The 20,590-nt window shown below is 35.6% G+C and overlaps 1 protein-coding gene across 5 annotated transcripts in view; it reads right to left on the reverse strand.

Annotated features, from left to right (window-relative positions):
• Rala (Ras-like protein A) overlaps positions 1-20,590 on the reverse strand; it is a 29,598-nt gene that overhangs the window by 1,168 nt on the left and 7,840 nt on the right. For 2 of the 5 annotated variants that reach the window (XM_076121445.1, XM_076121442.1), the window contains exons 2-5: positions 6,958-7,137; positions 6,304-6,464; positions 5,686-5,860; positions 326-4,382 (exon numbers count right to left, since the gene is read on the reverse strand). In XM_076121445.1, the coding sequence (XP_075977560.1) occupies positions 4,269-4,382; positions 5,686-5,860; positions 6,304-6,464; positions 6,958-7,110 (603 nt within the window). In that variant the 5' untranslated portion in view covers positions 7,111-7,137 and the 3' untranslated portion in view covers positions 326-4,268. Of the gene's footprint in view, positions 1-325; positions 4,383-5,685; positions 5,861-6,303; positions 6,465-6,957; positions 7,138-15,388; positions 15,524-20,251; positions 20,413-20,590 lie in introns of those variants that run through there. The other 3 variants (XM_076121446.1, XM_076121444.1, XM_076121443.1) reach the window with 3 other exon arrangements.

Below are 20,590 nucleotides of genomic sequence, written 5' to 3' on the forward strand. Positions count from 1 at the left end.
ATAGTGAGGGAATGGTGTGATCATAAGACCGGTTCGTTGGTACTTTTTGAACAAAATATGATCTTAATACGTACCTTATTTAATTGAATGTAGGGTAGTACTTGTGTATTGTATGCTTTACTCTTAATAGTTGTATTAGAATAGTAAAAATAATTTAGAAAGAGTGTCTTAGTGTTGTTACAATAACATTGAACTGTAGATGTCTAAAATTTCAACCTATATCTATTAGAAAGTATGAAACTGTCTTATTTGGGAAAATAAGTATATCCCTAATTACTGTTTACGAGTATTAGTGCTACCAGAATGAAAAAAATAATACACTATATTTTGCAAATCTGTATATTTCCTGCTTTATATCAATCATTTGTTCCTGTGACTTCAATATACATACACGTAGTACATACTCATACATTTGTGAACTAAAACGACTATTCTACGACAAATTACAAGTACATAGGAATACATGTTGGTACAGCGACATCTGGCGGCGGTCACCGACAACTTTAGTTATAAAATTAAAAAAGCTGACTGTTACCACCGACAGATGGCAGTATAGGGACATAAGTTATTTAATTCAATTTTAATTTTAGCCTTTAGCAACGTATACTTTTATAGAAATATCAGTAGATTTTTGTTTTCAAATTGTAAATCATATTGAATAACATTTTGTAGTTTTAACATAGGTATTTAATTTCCAAATTAATTACAATCAAAATAAGACTATTTTTGAGCTTCAAAATGCTCTCATTTACATCAAAAAATTCATAATACCTACAAATTATCACTCAAATATGACACAATACAATTTTAAACTCAAAAATCTACTAACACTTCTACAAAAACTCTTACTAAAGGCAATAAACCTGAACTATATGTTTTGTAACATGTTATATTCGTTATGTTGGCAGTCGGGAGCCACTCTCGGGTACACGATGGCCCCTTATTATGCTATCATCGTATTACTAACGTGCGGGCGCACAGAGTGGACATATAGTAATGGCATAATAGTACATACACATACACCGAGTTAGAGAAAGAGAGAGAATACACCTATCTCTTTTCTTCCCTAACAGTTCCTTTATACCCTAAGTAGGTGCCTAATATTGAGTATTTTTGTTCGACAACTGTAAGGATCCACAATGAAGTCCCTAATTTATAATATTCTCGGGACATTTGCCAGCTGTTAATAAGTAAATGATTGCACTATTACTTATTTCTTATTGTTAATTTAATCATTTTTCAACAGATTCTCCATGTATCAATGATACTTTTTTTTGTGTACGAATGTTGAAGTATTTTTGTCTCCTTTCTCTCTCTAACTCGGTCCACGTACAGCGCGTAGACGCTTATCACTTAAATATTACTATAACAAGCGATATCCTATCATTTGAAACGCAACGTAAAGTAATATTTTCCATCTAATATGTAGTTTTACTAATTTCATGTGTTTATTGTGAAAAACTAGAAATATTACTGTCCAACAGTTCGGTATTTTGGCTTTCATTTAGTTTTATACGCAGTTTTAAAAAGGTCACACGTCCTTTCCTTGTAATGTGAACTATGCCCTTTTTGAAATTGTATATTCGATTAGTGGAGTAATATAAATAAAGTGTTTTCCACAATAAACACATTAGAAAGTAAAGCCAACAATCCAAAATGGCGGATTAACAGCCAAATATCAAAAAAACATAAATCGTGAAGATTTAAAAATATCAGACTTTGTTGCATACAAAAAACTTAGAGTTACTTTTCATTTCGTTATAACTTTATGAAACGACATACCATATTACATTGAACCACCCTCTTATTATCAACTCATTAAACACATCTTTAACAAAAAATCCGATTTTAAAACTTCATTGAGTATATAAACCTCAAAATATTCAATCTACAGTTCCCAATCTTCAAACTTCATCATGCTATCCTCTTCTAATTATGTTAAAAAGACAAAGACAACATGCTACAATTCACAGTTTCATTCAATAGATGTCGCCAGCAGTATCACGTGTAATACTTTACAGCATACACGAATAGATGTCGCTACTAGTAACACGAATATTAGTTTACACTATACGTGTAAGATGGCGCTAGTAATAAAAGTATGTCGTTCACAAAGTTACAACAGTTACATATAAAGACGTGACATATACCTGCGATACATAGCGACAATCACATGCTATGTACTAGCAAATAGTATTAATTACAAACATCACGTCTATTATCCCAAAAGGTGTAAACAGAAATGAATGAAATATATCCACGTTTCAAAATAAGAGTTAATATTAATTTCTTTTTTTAAGACATCTCCCGCACTAAGAATTGCTCTTGTATCACGGGGACTTTTACAAACATACAAACAACGGACACAAGTAAAACCAGACCCGAAACAATTATTTGTGGATAGCACAGATAATTGTTCCGTGTGGGAATCGAACCCACGACCTGCCGACGTGTGTTTTGTCCACGGATATCGGAAGGCATATCCAATGTTAGTTAATTTCGAGATTCTAAATAATACTTCAATTTGTGATTCTGACTAGCTTTAATATTGCTTAGTCTATTCTCATTTACTCACTGTTAGTATTTCAAAGCCTTATACATAAATACTATTTGCCAGTACATAAGTCCCTCTTACATTACACAATACATTTAGCGCTTATTACATACAAATAAATACAAAACTTATTCTAACATCCATGCGTGGACGTGTGGGCTAAATGTTGGGCATATCGTTGCATTACTATCCCACTGTTGGGCAAAAAAATACTTATAATTTATAATCATATTGACGATACAAAATTAATAATTATAGTATTTTGGTGGGTAATGTCTCGATATGCCCAACACGGTAATCAAACCTGCTACCCACACGGAGTGCCGATGCGTTTACAAGACTTACACGTAAATAATAACGCGAAGCACTAAGCTTTGATACAATTACAACAATCGTTTTAAAAAATATTATGGAATACTGTTTGTAATGAATTTATTTATAAGAAAAACCTATTATTACAAAAAAATCTGCTATCTGAGTCCAAGGAACGTATAAGACTACGGGCGTATACGTGCACGTAAAACTTAACTGTCATTGGTTGATAGAGGTACGTAGTAAAATTGCCTTTTATGTGAATCAAAGATATAGGGGTCGCACATCCCCTAACATCATTTGACGCACACAGACCATTAAACTAATCCATACCCCTTTTTAATAAGACTTCTGTTTATATTTCTGTCTGTTACACCTTCCTGGCTATAACTCTGTACCCATTTCGATGAGAATTACCATTTTGATAACTAAAAAGTACATAAATAGCCGCGCACTGATTGACCGAGCAGTTTCGCGAGGCAATATCTAGGTCTCTTTTCTTTCATATCAAAATGAGCGAGACAGAGATATTGCCTAGCGAGGCTGCTCGGTCAGTCAGTAGGGAGCTAATACTGCATTTTGGGATTGAAATATTGCTCCAGTTTATATTAGTTCCATTACAAACAGCATTCAATAAATGCGAGCACCAAAGTGGGCGAAATATATTAAACTATACAGTAGGCGTCTTAGACTATGTGCCGACGTTAATCGGCGTTTATATCAGTGAGTTAAACGTTACATTGTGTCGTGTGGGTGCGTATGAACGCTGTACGCATTAACTTGCTACCTCTACTGTTGCATTATTTGGCTATTTTATTGATTTTCTAGTTGTTGGTATTTTTTTTCGAAAGCTTTGTGTGTAATTACGCCTTTTGAGATCTAAGATATTTACTTGATATAATCCCTATAAGATTTTTATGCCTCATTCATATTCCGAAAGTTAGGCAAATTCGATTTTTTTGATCATTTTTATATTATAAAAAAATTGTAGGGCAAAGTTTAGAATCAAAATCTTTGTTTTGTGATGTGGTTAAAATATTTTTTTGAAAAAAAATACCAACAACTTCAAAATACTTTAATCTGTAATAATAATAATCTATTAACATATTTAATTATTGGAATCTGTGATTACTACAGCGTTCATACGCAGTTGTGTGTAGTGTACAAAACAGTACAAACTAAGACATCACTGGCGAACAACACGAACATTGCCGACAGTTGCCGAAGACTGCCGAACGACCGAGCGCAGTCGACACCGGCGACACACGACATCTACCGGAGATAGCCGACACGACCCGAAGCCTACGACTTTCCACACGCATATTTACATAACATCTCTCGCACTACGAAGTAGTAATAATCCATATGAAAAGTCCTTGTCGTAGTATCGTGGTGTATTCGTCTACAGAATGGTGCACTTCATTCGCTTTCCCTTTTTTTTCTTGACGTCACCGTTGGTAGCGCGGCTGTCGTCGGACTTCCGCGAGCGGATCTCCCGCATCAGGTCAAAGAACACCTGCGGACCAGCACCCCACAACCGTATGACAATCACATAAGCACCATACATTAACTAAGGATCCCATAACCCAGGTAATAATCGTCTGATATTTTGGGGGGGTGTTTAGAGTTGCGTATCGCATCGCCTAACTTTTTTTAAGAATTAAATGATGCTTTCATAAAAGTATTAATTAAGAAATTTTGATTCGATTTCGGAAAAGGAGGTATTTCTGAATTTTACTACATTTTTGAAAAAAACTCAAATAGATTTGCATAGATCGTTACAGCAGTAATCAGTCTAACTGCATTCTGACTGCAAGCTGAGTTTGAAGCAAAACTCAACTGTATTTTTTTGCAGTTGCCTTGCAGTCGGCGTAAATTAATTGGCAATTTAGCTGACAGTAACCGACTTTTATAATCGAAATTTCGTATTTTTATTTTCGTTATTTTGTATAGTGAGTGTAAATCTGTATGTATGTGTATAATAGTAATAATATATTATATAAAAGGTAAGCTAGCGGATGCGCGACGCAACTCTAACAAGCCAGCCGAGCTGCACTCAAACACTAACTCAAAACAAAGCGTGCTAAGCTCAGGCCTGGCTCAAGTGGGGACAAGTCGGAAATTTAACTAGTATAGTAAAAATAACTTAATAATAGTGTCTTTAGTTTATAGTTTATAAATTAAATCATGCTTTTGCAAAAACACTGTTATTAAGTAAAAAATAAGATTTATAAGAAAAGAAAGAATGAAAAATTTAATTTCATTTTATCTTTTTTAAGGTTTTTTTTTAATTAATGAGGAAGATGTAGCCGGTTAAGTTTAGAACCATAATACTGCACAAAATCTTTCAATTTAACTTGAGTTAACTTAACCGACCACACTATGCCTGCTCATTAAATCGTTGATGTCATAATATAACCTAATGCAGGACTTTCCCCTGACGTCAACTTTATTTTGAAATAAATGATGACATTAATCAGTATCCTACCATCAATTCCTTATCATTAAAACCACCCACTTTTAACGCAGAAGAATTAAATTTATGCGATTCAAATTGGGTTGTCTAAACAAATAAACCTTTCGACTTTGATATAAACTCCCCTCTTCTAACAAGTACCCTTCTTTATTTCTTCTAAAAAATCATCGTTCCTATAGCCATACTCATCCAGTAAGATTCTTTCCCTTCATTACATGATACCCCAACATTAATTTCATCCTGGCCGATACAGTGGCACAGCAGATAACAACCCAATTCCACAAAAAAATATTTTCAGTATATCCCTACTATCATAAAGTAATGCAAGTAGTGTTTCTGTTACCTTGTCGACATTGTCCCTGGTCTTGGCGCTGGTCTCCACGTAGGGCACCTGCCAGTGCTGCGCGCGCTCGCGGCACGTGTCCAGCGGCACGCGCCGCTTGTCCGCCAGGTCCGACTTGTTGCCCACCAGCAGGAACGGGATGTTCTCGTCCGACTTCACGCGGAGGATCTGCTCCCTGGAACACAACACGTAACATATTATTATTAACACTCGCATATAACTGATACTATTTTAGTTTAGTAAAAGGACCTCTTAAGCCTGGTTTTTGAGGTACATTTAGCGGCTGTGTATCTATTCAATAGCGTTTAAGCTGATTTATACGAAACAATTTGAAAAGATCTACCATCAAATGTACTTCAGAAACCGGGCATAAGACGAAGATAATATCTTAAACTGATTTTGAGTTAATTCACAACAGGCAGCATTTTTTGTCGAAGAAGCCTTCTAGCGAGGCGATGAATGAACAGACATTTTTTCTTATACAAATGCTAGTCCGATTTATGTGATCAAAATTCAACTCCAAATAAACCAGGAGTGTACTTGGATCTTCTGCCTGAATCACGTAGCCTAACCAAGGTCCTGATAGCTAGAGAATTGTATTTTTAAATAATCTGGTACCTGAACTCTTGCGTAGCATCGAAGCTCTCAGGCTCGGTGATGGAGAAGACGCAGAGGAAGCCCTCCCCTGACCGGAAGTAGTTGTCGCGGATGGCGGCGTAGTCCTCCTGACCCGCCGTGTCCAGGATGTCGATCTGAACCTCCTCACCGTCCAGCACCACCTGGAAAGAACCACGGATAATGAGAGTATGTCTATTGTATTGGCCGTCAACATTTTACGGCTGGGCTGGAATATAATGCTCGAACCTATTAGTTACATCCATATTTTTTTCATCAACAGACTTTATGCTACTTTCACGCTATTGAAGTTAACTTATCCTACGTTACTTGGTCGCCATTCATTTAACACCTTATCGCATGGAGGTGTCAGGTAACTTCGATTTGGCAATGAGGGATGTGCTACACTTTCTTAGCTGCAATTTGCAAAAGACTTATAGGCCGCCTTTACACACACGCTCTATCACGCGTTCTAAGGAGCGTACAGGAGGACAGGTACACACGAGAAAGACGGCGCGCTCTTCGCTCGCGATTTTCTTCGCGGGCTTGAAAGATGAGCGCTCTTTCCTTTTTCCTTGAACACCCTTTACATGCACCCTCTTTCACGCGCGATAGAGCGTATGTGTAAAGGCACCTATAACTACAAAGTATTCTTACCTTCTTCCGATAGCTGTCAGCCTTAGTGGGCTCGTAATCTTCAACGAACTCGTCGTACATGAACTGCAGCGTGAGCGCGGACTTGCCCACGCCGCCCGAGCCCACCATGATCACCTTGTGCAGCGTGGGCTGCGCCGCCGGCTTCTTCGACATGCTGGCCGGCGATACGAGACACGAACACTAAAACAACAACACAGAAGTTTTACATGAGACATGGTTTCTTTTAAGAATATAAAAATAGATTAGGTAAGTTTCTTCTAAAGATTTTTTGGATTAAGCTGAATGTCTGATATTTCATGAAGCTACTGCACCTAGAGGTCAACTGATATTCAAAGGGTATTTTAATGGTTAGCGTTGAAGAAAAATACTTAAGTCAATCCCCATCACCGAACATTAGGGTTGACAAAGAAAAATCTCAACCATATTACGCCGACTCGAATTAGTCAACTTTCTAAAGAGTTCCTGTGTACGGCGTTGATTCCGAAATGTGCATAAGCAGCATAAAAGCCAACATTTTCGAACGGTGTGGGGATATCAATCATTTTATAATTAACCGTTGTTTTAATCATTTATTTCACGACTATCTTAACTAAACAATGAGCGCACAATCCATCGAACGGTCTTTATAACCTAACAAGTGCAATAACAGTGATCTGACGTAAGCAACGCACTTGTAAAATGAATTAGTGGTCAGTTATGTTGGGAGCATCCCGGTGATGTCACCGCGTTGTCTACAGTTCGACACCCACACATCGCTCATTACCAAGGTTTTAGGTCATAGGACTTTTGGAATTGTACTTAGTATGCTTGGTGAAAACCATTCGGGTTTTATACAGCTCATAGCAGCGAAGTCATTACTTCGATGAAACTAGTGATTGCCTAAACGCTTGATGTTATTTTTAGTTACCTCCATAACTTCAATAGGTAGGTAGCTATTAAAAGAAATTAAAGCCAGGAATAACTTTGCATATTCTAGTAACCTTTGACGCGACTGTAGATGGATGGCTACTTCGCTGCAGGAATTGGAGCTGAACAACTTTTAGGGGTACGTAAAAATACGATTTCAATAATTCGTATTACCTTTCGTAAAAGGATTTTGAGCAGCAACAAGATAATTTTCATCAGGTTAGCTACATATAAAAAATTGATGATCATTTGGCATTTAAAAAAATATGGAGTCTCGATGATAGAGTCACAAATTGTCTTATCTTTAACAATACAGCATGTCAAAGACCAATAACTTTACAATAGTGGGCGCTAGGCTCACAGTGTTTGAGGCGCCGGGCTCCATATTCAGTAAGGCACCCTATTACAGCACATTTAACTATTTCTATTGGGTGTCGCTATTCCTACTGTCTTCTATGTAAGGAGTGACAATGAACTTGACTGTCGCGTGGATGTGGGTGTTGAAATGTAGATAAAATGAAGAATGTGAGTGCTTTTATGAATTGAAATCTATAAACTGCTCAGAGCAGATTTCTCCATGATATTTTTTTATGTTATGTATGATGTCTATTTGTCAAAGACGACAAAATCATTTCTTAAAGAAAGAGCGATGGACACATAAGAAATAATATATGTCAAAGAATAGTCACCAAAAAAAGCTTGCTAGTCTAAAGTCTAAAATACAAACTAAGTGTGTTAAAAGAGGTCCCGTGCCCAATACGTGCTGTTGATGAGTTTGACCTATGTTAATGGGTTGTTAATGAGTTTACATGGTAAATTTAGCTTAGGCGTAAGATATTGCTTTTGCTAAAGACAGTTTCACGATGATGAATAAATTTAAGACCCATTTTTTCACCGAATTAGACCCAAAAATACTTCTAATATAATATGTTGAAAAGACTAAAGTATAAGATGCTAAAATAGTCTTTAAAACGAAGACATACATCTAGAGTTAGTTCCTGCAGATTAAACGTAATAAAAATACCAATATCGCAGAAAAGCGATTTAAAATAGAATATCAATAAACATATCAATTTATTTTTATTGCCCATAAAGTGGGCAGAGAAGCCATTAGATTAGAATATGTATAGTAAAATTAAATCGATATAACATTTGGCAGTAAAAGATCATTCATGGAGGTTCGTATAGACGTAGATATTATACCGATGCTATGAAGACCGTTTTCTTGAGATAACGACCTAAAAGACAGTATCAATAGAGAACCAGGATAACTGGAGTTAAGAACATGAGGCCTGGACTTCAACGGCTAGACAAAGTCGCGTTTCCTTTTAACTTCCTCGCAGATATCTGATGAAAACGCAACCTAAAAGCCATTAAAAAAATTGGACATGCTGTTTATCTCGTAACAAAATAATGTCTTTCTATACAGCTAAACCTGGAAAAATCTTTTAGTTACTTAAACTCTGAATAAAGTGATCCAGAGTTCAAGTAGCCAAACAGGATTTCTCAACAAAAATGAACTTTACTCCATAAAACGAACTTAGCCTATAGCCGCATACAGTACACCGTCGTTCCCGATAACCTACCTCCAGTATCAGATAAGCCCAGTGAAGCAACACGCACACTATCTCCAAGATAAAGTAAATACATCACTATCACAAGATACTGATCGACATATAGATATCGTTATAATCTTATAGATTATATATTTCTTTTAATTTGAATATCATATCTTGTATTGCTAGGGATTATTGTTTATACTTATGATAAGTATTGCAATTATTTGACCGAAGACATATCAAGCATACCTTCTGAGATATAGCAGGGAAAAATGAAATTTGAATGGAGATTTTGTAAGTGAGTATATTTTTGGAAGTGCTTGTTTTACCTCAAATACAGTAAAGGTATCGTTTATACAAGTCCTAGGTAATAACAGTTTATTTTTTATATTTTAGTTGGCAAGCAATGGCTACCAACTTAACGGTAAACTTGATCGTATATCGTAACAGCAACTAAATCAACTTATAACTCACGATAAGTTATTGAAAACGGTACATAGCTATCGAGATAAGTAGCTAGTAGTAGTAAGGGGTACGATTAGGGTGCAGAAAGTGGCCAAACAGTCTAAAAGTCGCTAAATTTCCCATAACTATTCTAAATCACACAGACCAATAGCAATTTCTCTGTTAGATAAACAATCACAAACAAACCAGTCAATTTGTAAACCAAACATTAACTTCAACATAGCTGTAACATGATCCCTGAGGCTTTCACTTCGACCTTGGAACTAAAAGCCTACAGTGACATCACTCAATACTTCGCTTTACTAGTCTTGTTGATGTTTGGTAGAACGTTCGACAAGTGATTGACGGAGTTAATTGGAAAGACAAAGATACACAATATTATATTTAAGCAGTATTATAATTTTTTGATATGTTGTAGTTATAACTACAGAACAAAATATACTAGCTAATAACTAACTACTCTAAAATGACCAAAAATAAAAGTTTGATTCTATATTATCTCATTCGTGATTATAGATCTTCATTCCAGCCATGGAATGCCATTAGAAATAGTCTGAACGGACAAAAAAATCACAAAATTCAGATGTAAATTTTAAAATATAAGTTTTTTTCGTCAAAAATGCTCTTGCTTTGCTATACAGATTACAGACAATCTTTACAAGCAACTTGTGATCTCACTACCAAAGTCTATTTAGCAGCACATCAACAAACAACAACACAAAGTACGCAAAGATTAACATCTTTATCTTAAAGGAAGATGCACAAACAAAGCGGAGTCTGCTTCGAATATCAATAGAGCCACCTGGACCGGAGCGACGACGTGAATCCATCATGTCTCAGCCGGAAGGAGCAGTCGTGAAGCGATCGTATCATGCTAATTGCGATAAATACGGGCTTTTCTTTATTTGTATATCGGTTTCTTATCTTTTAATCTAATCGATTAACTTCCAATACTACTTAGAATTACGTTTGTTTGCGTCAATTCTTCCGGTTTAGTGGTTTAATGCAATCTGAGACGATCAAAATTCATGTGAGACGAAAGTAACTACTATAGTCCAAACACTCGTAAGAGAGCCTTAGAATGCATTATTTTTCTCAAGTATAATAATTAAGATACATCCTATCGCCGTCCCACATTTAAGTTTACGGGTGAACAAAATTAGAATACATTTTTTTTTATACAAGGCTCTCGACTAAATTGTCGAAGTAGGTATAGTGAAATGTCGTAAGTAATACGACCCTTTTTTCCCCTTGGAGAAAACAGCACTGACGTCAAAACAAACGTACTTACATATCTGATTACATATTAGAGAGAAAACAACAATATTGGTTTCTGCTGAAACGTCAGCATATTTCTAACAATCCATCTGTTTTAGATCATAGCAGTTTCTTCTCTCATAAACTACCAAAAAGTAAAGAATCCAACAAAATAAATCGCGCAGTTTTTGCGTAACGATAAAACAAACATACAGTTACAGAAATAGATTGATTAGTATGCGGGCCGCGGGGTACGGTGTGCATTTATTAGCATACAGACAGGTTTCCTGGTCAAAACACAACGGTATTTTATTTGTACGATATGAAGGGCATAGTAGGAGACCTTGAACTCGTAAGATATCGTAAAATACAGTTCATTGGACACAAGTTACTTAACTGATGGATATAAAAGCCATAGAAATTACATAGCGTATATGAAACACACCAACGTTTCGTCATTAAAATATAATGCAACGGGTCTTACACGCGATTAAAAATTAAAGGTTACGATCGAATTGCATCGACCGTGGTAGGAGGTAAGGGATACAAGCTTGGCCACTGAAGGGTAGGTAAATAACAGGCTTCGTCAACATGTGGCCAGCAATGACCAACAATACAGTCCAACAACACATGCCCCATCAATCTAATGGAACAATAATTACCGCGCAGTTAATCGTTCAATTAACGACTGTTATTATATGCTATTAAATAATATTTTCAGTTTTGTCGATGCTTTCATACAGTATGTTTTGTAACATGCTAATATACCAAAGGGTTTATTCTTTAAACTAGCTTCCACCCATAAAAATAAATTCCGGGGTAAATGGTGTATTATTACGATGAAAACATACTTATTTCTTGAGGATACCACACATCTAAATGCACAAAATCAGCTTGTAAAACGTATTGCTCTTTCAATTATAAGAGACTAGCTGACCCGCGCAACTTTGCTTGCGCCACCTAAGAGAGAATGGGTCATAATTTTCCCCGTTTTTGTAGCATTTCTCATTGCTACTCCGCTCCTAATGGACCTAGCGTGATGTTATACAGCCTATAGCCTTCCTCAATAAATGGACTATCTAACACTGAAAGAATTTTTCAAATCGGACCAGTAGATCCTGAGATTAGCGCGTTCAAACGAACAAACAAACAATCAAACAAACTCTTCAGCTTTATAATATAGTAGTAGTAGTAGTAGTTTAGTATAGATTATAGCATACTCAAAAAAGTCCTTAACACGCACTTGGCCAACGTGGGCCATAGACCGGGAGGAGACCATTGCCCAGCAGTGGAACAGCCACGGGTTAAAAAAATGGTATATCAACAAAATAAATTCAGTATTTTTTGCGTAAAAGAGTAGTAATAATCTATATGAAATAGGATCTTCGTGTACATTGCGTGCAAGTAGCTCTAGGCTAGTCTGCATTAGTGTTAATGGCTGACATAAAAATATTTTTACACCTACATTAACAAGCGTGTTAGTAATTAAAACCGTCATTACTTTTATCCTCGTTATATTTTTAAAATCATTATTTTTGAACTGCTGAGTATCATGCAAATGATTGACTTTTCCTTGTGTGCTCTCACTTTTTAATACAATTAAAACCAGCATTCTTAGATGAATTCAATGAGAGGTATTTGGTGTAGATATATATTTTTTAATTAATTCAACGAAATTTTGACAGCTTTAGGACCAGTTTCACAGTTTATATCTATTTAAGTGTCAGATAATCTATCTGCGGAATAAAGTGACAAACAAATATTCTAAAAAAAAAGTTGTATGGCGGGGACTCTTACAAACATATAAAAACAAGACACAAAGTACAGCAACGTAAAATGTATAAGACAATTTTCAAAATTAATCTGATAAGCTATATGTTAGATATTTAGAAGTGGTGAACTGAGCCTTTTTCTTCAAAAGCTTCTTTAGCCTCCAGATCCTATTCAATATTTTCTGCCGTCGATTAAAAAAGACAGTAATATGCAGCTTTTTCTTCTGCAGTTAGTGAACGGCAACAAAGTTATTTACAAGCACCTACTTAACACTATAGCGGGAAGAAATATCCGAAATAGACTAGACAGTACAAGAGTACGTCTAAATATAGACTTCCTTTAATTAAACGTTCAAACTGGAGCGTGAACGTCATCTGTGTACAAAGAAACATCTTCCGTCTCTCTCTCTCACTACCATCTCGTTCGGAAGTCGTTATTTCTTAGCTACCAGTGTTTAATGCCGGGGTTTTATCAAAGGAAGGAAATGTATTATAACGGGGCTTATAACTCTTTGAAACTATCACAGTATCCCAGTAGTTCAAACGTGTATGGAGCCATTTTCTATATTTAGTCTTAACGTTCCCAGGGTTTCACATTTTAGAAATGAATAATATTTCGTCATAACTCCATTGTTTAGTTTTAGTTGATCAGCTTTTCATGCAAAATGTCCGGATATCTAGTCGATAGCCGATCGAAATTGACAGTATAATTTCCTTTTACTTCCGGATTTGGTTATGGCACTATTCCTGGGTGTCTTTTTGTTAAAACTTTAAAATCAGTACAGTAATATGTAGTAGGTTCCACTTGCCAGGTTCTATTTAACAAGATTTTTATAATATACCTGCTACTACCTTCTCGGTGAAGTGTTGGTGAACAAGAATTCACTCCGGGGAAGGTATAATTTTGTAATAAACGGTCGGAAGTCATAATTTAAAGCAGAACCTCTTAACTTTGATCAAAGGAAGAGAATATCAAAGATGTTATTACTCACACATAATTTGACGTTTCTATTAAAGTTCACACAACTCAGTCAAAATAGAAAACCGTATATTGAATTCGTAGATTTCAGACTGCGCTAAGGATTTGAAGAAGTAACTTTTTTGCCTTTGTTTTTCCAAGTGTATCCTAGTCTATTCTCAGTTATTATACAGCAATTATAACAAGTGCTGGTTATGTCATAAGTCGTAGGTATTAATTAACACAATGAAGATCATGATAAGGAACCAAGAACGCAGCGAGGTAATGACTTGAAGAATCACAAATGAAACAAACTGTAGATTTAATAGGACTATAGTCTGTCCATACTAATATAACATTAACGAAAGTCAATCTATCACGCTTACAATTCTACACCGCTGACCCGATTTTGATGGAATTTAGAACAGAGATAGCCGAAAACCAAGGATCAAACTAAGTCTTCTTTGTACAAGAAACTTTTAAGGGGCTGCAATATGGGATGTAAGATTGCACAGCGCGTAACAGTTAGTAGAGAAAAAATGTCTCCGTGTCTATCTATACTAATATAATAAAGCTGAAGAGTTTGTTTGTTTGTTTGTTTGAACGCGCTAATCTCAGGAACTACTGGTCCGATTTGAAAAATTATTTCAGTGATAGATAGCCCATTTATCGAGGAAGGCTATAGGCTATATATCATCACGCTACGGTCATTAGGAGCCGAGTAGCAACGAAAAATGTTACAAAAACGGGGAAAATTTTGACTCATTCTCTTAGGTGACGCAAGCGAAGTTGCGCGGGTCAGCTAGTTACTAATATTGTTAAGTAATGACAATAAATAAAGAAAAAATAAGTGTCACAAGCAGGACAGACAATCAGGACAGATTCTCCAGCACTCTACGCACTGAAGCCTTCCAAGTTAATGAGATTACCATCGAGTTGTTTAGAAGATGCGAGCCACAGAGTATCACTACAGTTATGGATCACTCATGACTCATAGTATGATAATAACACAAATATACGCGGAAAAAACGCTTTAATTATATTTTTGCATTATTTGATTTTAATATATTTTACCCAGTTTTGTTATATTGCAGGAAGAGTTTTAATTTGGAGTAGAGAAAGAAAAGGCTCGAGTCCAACAAGTTAGGCCGCTTTTGTAGGAATTTTAGTGCAGAATTTTATTTCGCAATATAATGGGCTCTGTTACATGTTAGCTGTCACAAATATTGCACAATATTACTTGTAGTATGACTTCAGATTCTTACAATAACTGTTCAAATTATTCTTCAACAGTTCTTGTAAATTTGGAGAGCAAAATTATCAAACTACAACTTGTTTTTGGAAGGAAAAAGATGTTAACGATGAAAAAAAGACTCTGTAGTCTAAACAAATATGTAGCTCGTAGATATAAGAAGACTAAACGAAGTTGGAGCCTTCCTCCATAAGCTTGAAATAATAGAACCAGAAGATAATCTTGGATAAAACTAGTCTAAACAAAATCCACAAGTACTCACACACCACCAACGTCGATATCCCATAATAGCACAACACAGTTACACGGAAAACACGACTTTTATTTCAACTAGTATAATCTACTACACACGTCCGGGCGCCACACACTCTGTATGGGAAATGTCGCGAAACAGACATTAAACTATGACTAACGACAATTATAGCAAGCGTCATAACCAATAAGGGGTTTTCTGGACACGTAAAAGTTAGGAAATATATAATATTCTTTACTATGTTCTGCGACTACGAGCAAAATAGTTTCCCGGGGTAAAAATCCCTGTACTATGTAAAGTTATCCTATGCGTTTATCAAACTTATCCTGTGTACCAAATTTTATCAAAATCTATACCAAACATCCAACCAAAATCTTGGCATTTATAACATTAGTAAGATAACAGTTTCTGAAAGAATAAGTGCCTAACCCAGGTTTAACAACTATCCGAGGAACATGCCCCTAGCAGAGAGACAGTAGTAGATAATTACTTGAGAACTAATAAATGGGTTACTGTGAACTTGTGAAGCCTCCGCTAATGTTTGCAATATCAAACCATTGTATTAGATTCGAGCCCTACCCAGACGAAGAAGGAGATAACCACTTATTTCATGTTTTAAATATTTCTACGATGAGTTTAAAATCTGGTTGTCAATTTTATCTATGTGTTTATCAGTTTGTTTACTATAGTACGAGTTTTGTCTAGTTTGGACACAGATATCCACGTGGGAGTTGTCCAAAGATTATTATCTTTCTAAAGGCTTGTCCACACTGTGGGAGAATCTTCGTAGCGGACGAAACCTTAAAAATTATAATATTAGTTGTGGTATTAAAGAGCTTATTACGTGTAAATGTTGATTTCACAATTTATTTACATAATATGGTAAATATAGAAATGATAATACTATGGTCGCTCTTTGAATCATCATTGTTTGAGGAAAATCTATTGTTCTAATTATGTTAATACTATTATCAATACAATTATGTATAGCGTATGAAAGATTTTTCAACATTTCCTTGCCTTGTTCACGGTTTTATCTGCGTTTTCTGCCGAATTCCTTACATGTGCTAAGTTACCAGCTAGCTGTGCTAAAATTTTATCCCAAACCGTACAGTACAGTGTTAACTTGAGTGAGTAATAACATCTTAAATCTATACTTATAAATATTATAAATGTAGTGAATGACTATCATTCAGTACATTTATAATATTTATAAGTATAGATTTGTATGCTGTATATTTGTTACACTCTCACGTCTAAATCAGTGAACAGTTTTTTAAAGAAATTTTGCGTAAGATTGAAAAGATTGTGGAGAATGCTGAAGAATCTGACAAGGCCATCTATTTTTCAAAAATCAACCCCTAAGCAGCTGTTATAGGCTGAAACTTTGATCTACAGGCCAGCTAGTTTTTAATAAAGAAACATAAATACCATTTCTAAATGACTATCTCGCATTTACAATTTTATTGCGATCACAAAATTAGGTTAATAAATTCTATATATCTATACTAATATTATAAAGCGGAAGAGTTTGTTTGTTTGTTTGTTTGTTTGTTTGTTTGTTTGTTTGAACGCGCTAATCTCAGGAACTACTGATCCGATTTGAAAAATTCTTTCAGTTTTAGATAGCCCATTTATCGAGGAAGGTTATAGGCTATATATCATCACGCTACTACCAATAAGAGCAAAGTGCCAGTAAAAAATGTTTCGAAAACGGGGAAAATTTTGACCCATTCTCTCCTATGTGACGCAAGCGAAGTTGCGCGGGTCAGCTAGTAATATTATAAAGCTGAAGAGTTTGTTTGTTTGTTTGTTTGTTTGAACGCGCTAATCTCGGGAACTACTGGTCCGATTTAAAAAATTCCTTCAGTGTTAGATAGCCTATTTATCGAGGAAGGCTATAGGCTATATAACATCACGCTGCGAACATTAGGAGCGGAGTAGCAACGAAAAATGTTACAAAAACGGGGAAAATTTTGACTTATTCTCTTAGGTGACGCAAGCGAAGTTGCGCGGGTCAGCTAGTCTATACTAATATTATAAAGCTGAAGAGTTTGTTTGTTTGTTTGTTTGAACGCGCTAATCTCAGGAACTACTGGGCCGATTTGAAAAATTCTTTCAGTGTTAGATAGTCCATTTATCGAGGAAGGTTAAAGGCTATATATCATCACGCTACGACCAATAGGAGCAGAGTAGCAATAAAAAATGTTACAAAAACGGGGAAAATTTTGACCCATTCTATCTTATGTGACGCAAGCGAAGTTGCGCGGGTCAGCTAGTAGGTAATACTGCGTGTTTTAATTCATTTAATTTAATTAAAACATGCGATAAACTGCCAACATTCCTTACATCATAAAACAAGGATTACTACTTAACGTTACTAACAATAAAACTCAGAAATCGTTTATAATCAATACCACTGATTATCGTGGGAGTTCTCAGCAGACGCCGCTACAACATCAAGGCTGTTTTCTTTCTGATATTACTATTGTTAATTGCGGGTTATTAACCTCTTTTGAGCTTTAGCTGGCCTACTTTTCCTATAAATTGTATAGAAGTGTCAACTTTTTGCCCCCATCACATTAAAAAGCTGCAAATTTAACGAAAAACTTCGTTTTTATACTACACACAACATCAGGCAGCCGATGACCACGATCTATGTAATTTGATCGAAACGTCGGGCAACAAGTACGGCATCTTAATTTTAAGACATGTTTAGCTATTTTGTATCAAGCCGAAACTACCGTTCATTGGCCTCACAAAATATTTACCAGAAATTCATAAACAATATGCAAAAATACCAAGTGAAAGTGTATCAGTAGATTACATAAACAGGTTTTTAATCTACCGTCGTCTACAGCCAACATTGTTCGACTTCGACGTCTCGCACTAACGCTTGCGCAGATAACAATCGCTGTTTTTATGTGTACGACATTACTCGAAAATTACTGTGACGAATAGGCGTTTGTTATAGTCGCTCTGTGATTATTTTGTTAAGTAACTTTCGATTTCTAGGTGAATATTGAATACACGTGCAGAGTGCGCAATGATGGCAACATTTTTGGGGAATCAGGTTAATTCTGCAACTCTTACTTGGTTAACAGGTTTTGAGCTTCCTTTCAAGCCATGTCACTTTACTTTTCTGATAAAAAGGTGAAACTTGAGTTAAACGAGAAATATTTTAAAAAAACCTTTTATCGAGTTTTGAGGAGTCAAAAACATTCTTAAAACTATTTTCATAGCCAAAAAACATATGTTAGATGCAACACAAGCAAACACTCCCCAATCTAAGAAATGTGTACGGAGTAATGTACTATAGGTACAACAGCCACCAAAAGCAGCAATAAAATTGGCATCTTTGGTTTCTGCTGTGGGAAGGCGTCATTTTATGTATGTATGTCTATATTATCTTCTACCTAGTTTCAGTCTATTTAGGTCACCATCTAACTAGATTACAACCGAAATTCAGTTTCATAAGCTATCCATTTCCAAATTCAGTTGCCAATACAGCCGATCAATAAAACGATAGATACCTCGTAAGTCGTTACGTTTCAGTTACGCTTGCAAATATGTAATATGCAATAATATTTCGATTACAAATATTACATGAGTGGGTTAACGGCATAACGTGACGTGGTGTGCTGCACGAACGTAGATTGGATGAGAGATATCTACACTTGATAGAATTGAGGAATGCTGGTAAAGAGCAAGGTTGTGATCGGTTCTGTAGACAAGATTGTATTTGAAAGTATCTTGGTGCGTCTGTGAACGCACGTAGCAACAGATTCTCAGTTCAATTTAGGTATTTTGTAACCTACTTATATTTTGTTCTTTACATAAGTGACATCAATAAATGATTTTTTCTATATTTTGGACATAGATTCATCATCCACTACATATGATATATGACTGATGAAGTCTTCTTTTGTTAAAGAAGTCACCTTTCTTTTAGTAGTCAATAGTAGTCATCTAGTCAACTTAATTGTCTGAAATCGTTTAACCAAGCCCAAAGACAGTTTGGATTCCATCTGTCTTTACTTCTACGAAGAAATAGCCTACGAAGAATTAGCTATCGAATAATCCGTTTTTAGGTAAACAGAAAAAGAAGAACAATTTTTACGTGCTGGGCAACAACCTCCCCAACCCTTACATGGCCAGCGTGGTGGACTCAAGACCTTTCCTTGTTCGAGATGAGACCATTACTCGGGGGCCATTGCCCTAACGGGTTTAAAAATGCAACAATTATACAAATTCACAAAACTAAGCACCAAAGGTCGGAATCAAAGATAGTTTACCAATCGTGCAACAAGCAAAGATCAGTAACACGACTGTTTCAAACCTCGCATTATCGGAGTCATTGTCACACAAGTTTTCTACTCGCCGCGGTGGAAAGCGATGAACTTTTTTACTCGACGACAGACTATTAACCGTTGTTTTATGAACGCAGAGCACGCGAGGGAAATCTATTATGTCATTGTAAAATAATCATCGTTTGTTGATGACATTTTTTATCATAATTGATCATTTATTGATTTTCTTGGTATTTTTACTGATTTTTGCAATTTAAAACTTGCTAATTTCCTTATGAAAATGTCTTTCCCTGGGATGTAATTTCTCCCCCTACTAAATTATGTATCAAAATAGGTCCAGTCGTTTATACGTGGAAAAACAAATAAACATACTTTCTCATTTATAAAAAGGGCCAGAATCACGACTTATGGGTCACTGTCGAATAACCTATTCAAATGTGTAGTGACAGCGAAAAGATGCAAAAAAAAAACTATTAAAAATACTCTTTGATGAGCTAACTAATAGCCATAGGTACTTATAAAGGTAAAGCCAGGCGTAATTATATTATGTTTTGCATCTTACCTTTGTCAAATCGTGACTTTAAAAATCCTTTAGAAACAGATGGTATACTACCACAAACTTCAAATTTCAAATAATTGCAGAAATAGGAAAGTATACAGATCTTGAAATGGAGAGACACTCACAGATATTATATTATCACTACACAGAGTCACACACGTCCGTCACAGCCCGTGATGATAATACAACTGTATTGTATTATGTATTGTATTGATAACGATAAGAGATGAGTACATAGTAATATGTATTAGGCTTATTGTTACACTTTATGATTCATTACGCGTTATATAGTTATTATGTATGTTAGTTGCCGATTTAGTTAGAGGAAGGAATATAATGGTT

Source organism: Anticarsia gemmatalis, chromosome 13 (assembly GCF_050436995.1).
Source record: "Anticarsia gemmatalis isolate Benzon Research Colony breed Stoneville strain chromosome 13, ilAntGemm2 primary, whole genome shotgun sequence".
Taxonomy (NCBI): Eukaryota; Metazoa; Arthropoda; class Insecta; order Lepidoptera; family Erebidae; genus Anticarsia; species Anticarsia gemmatalis.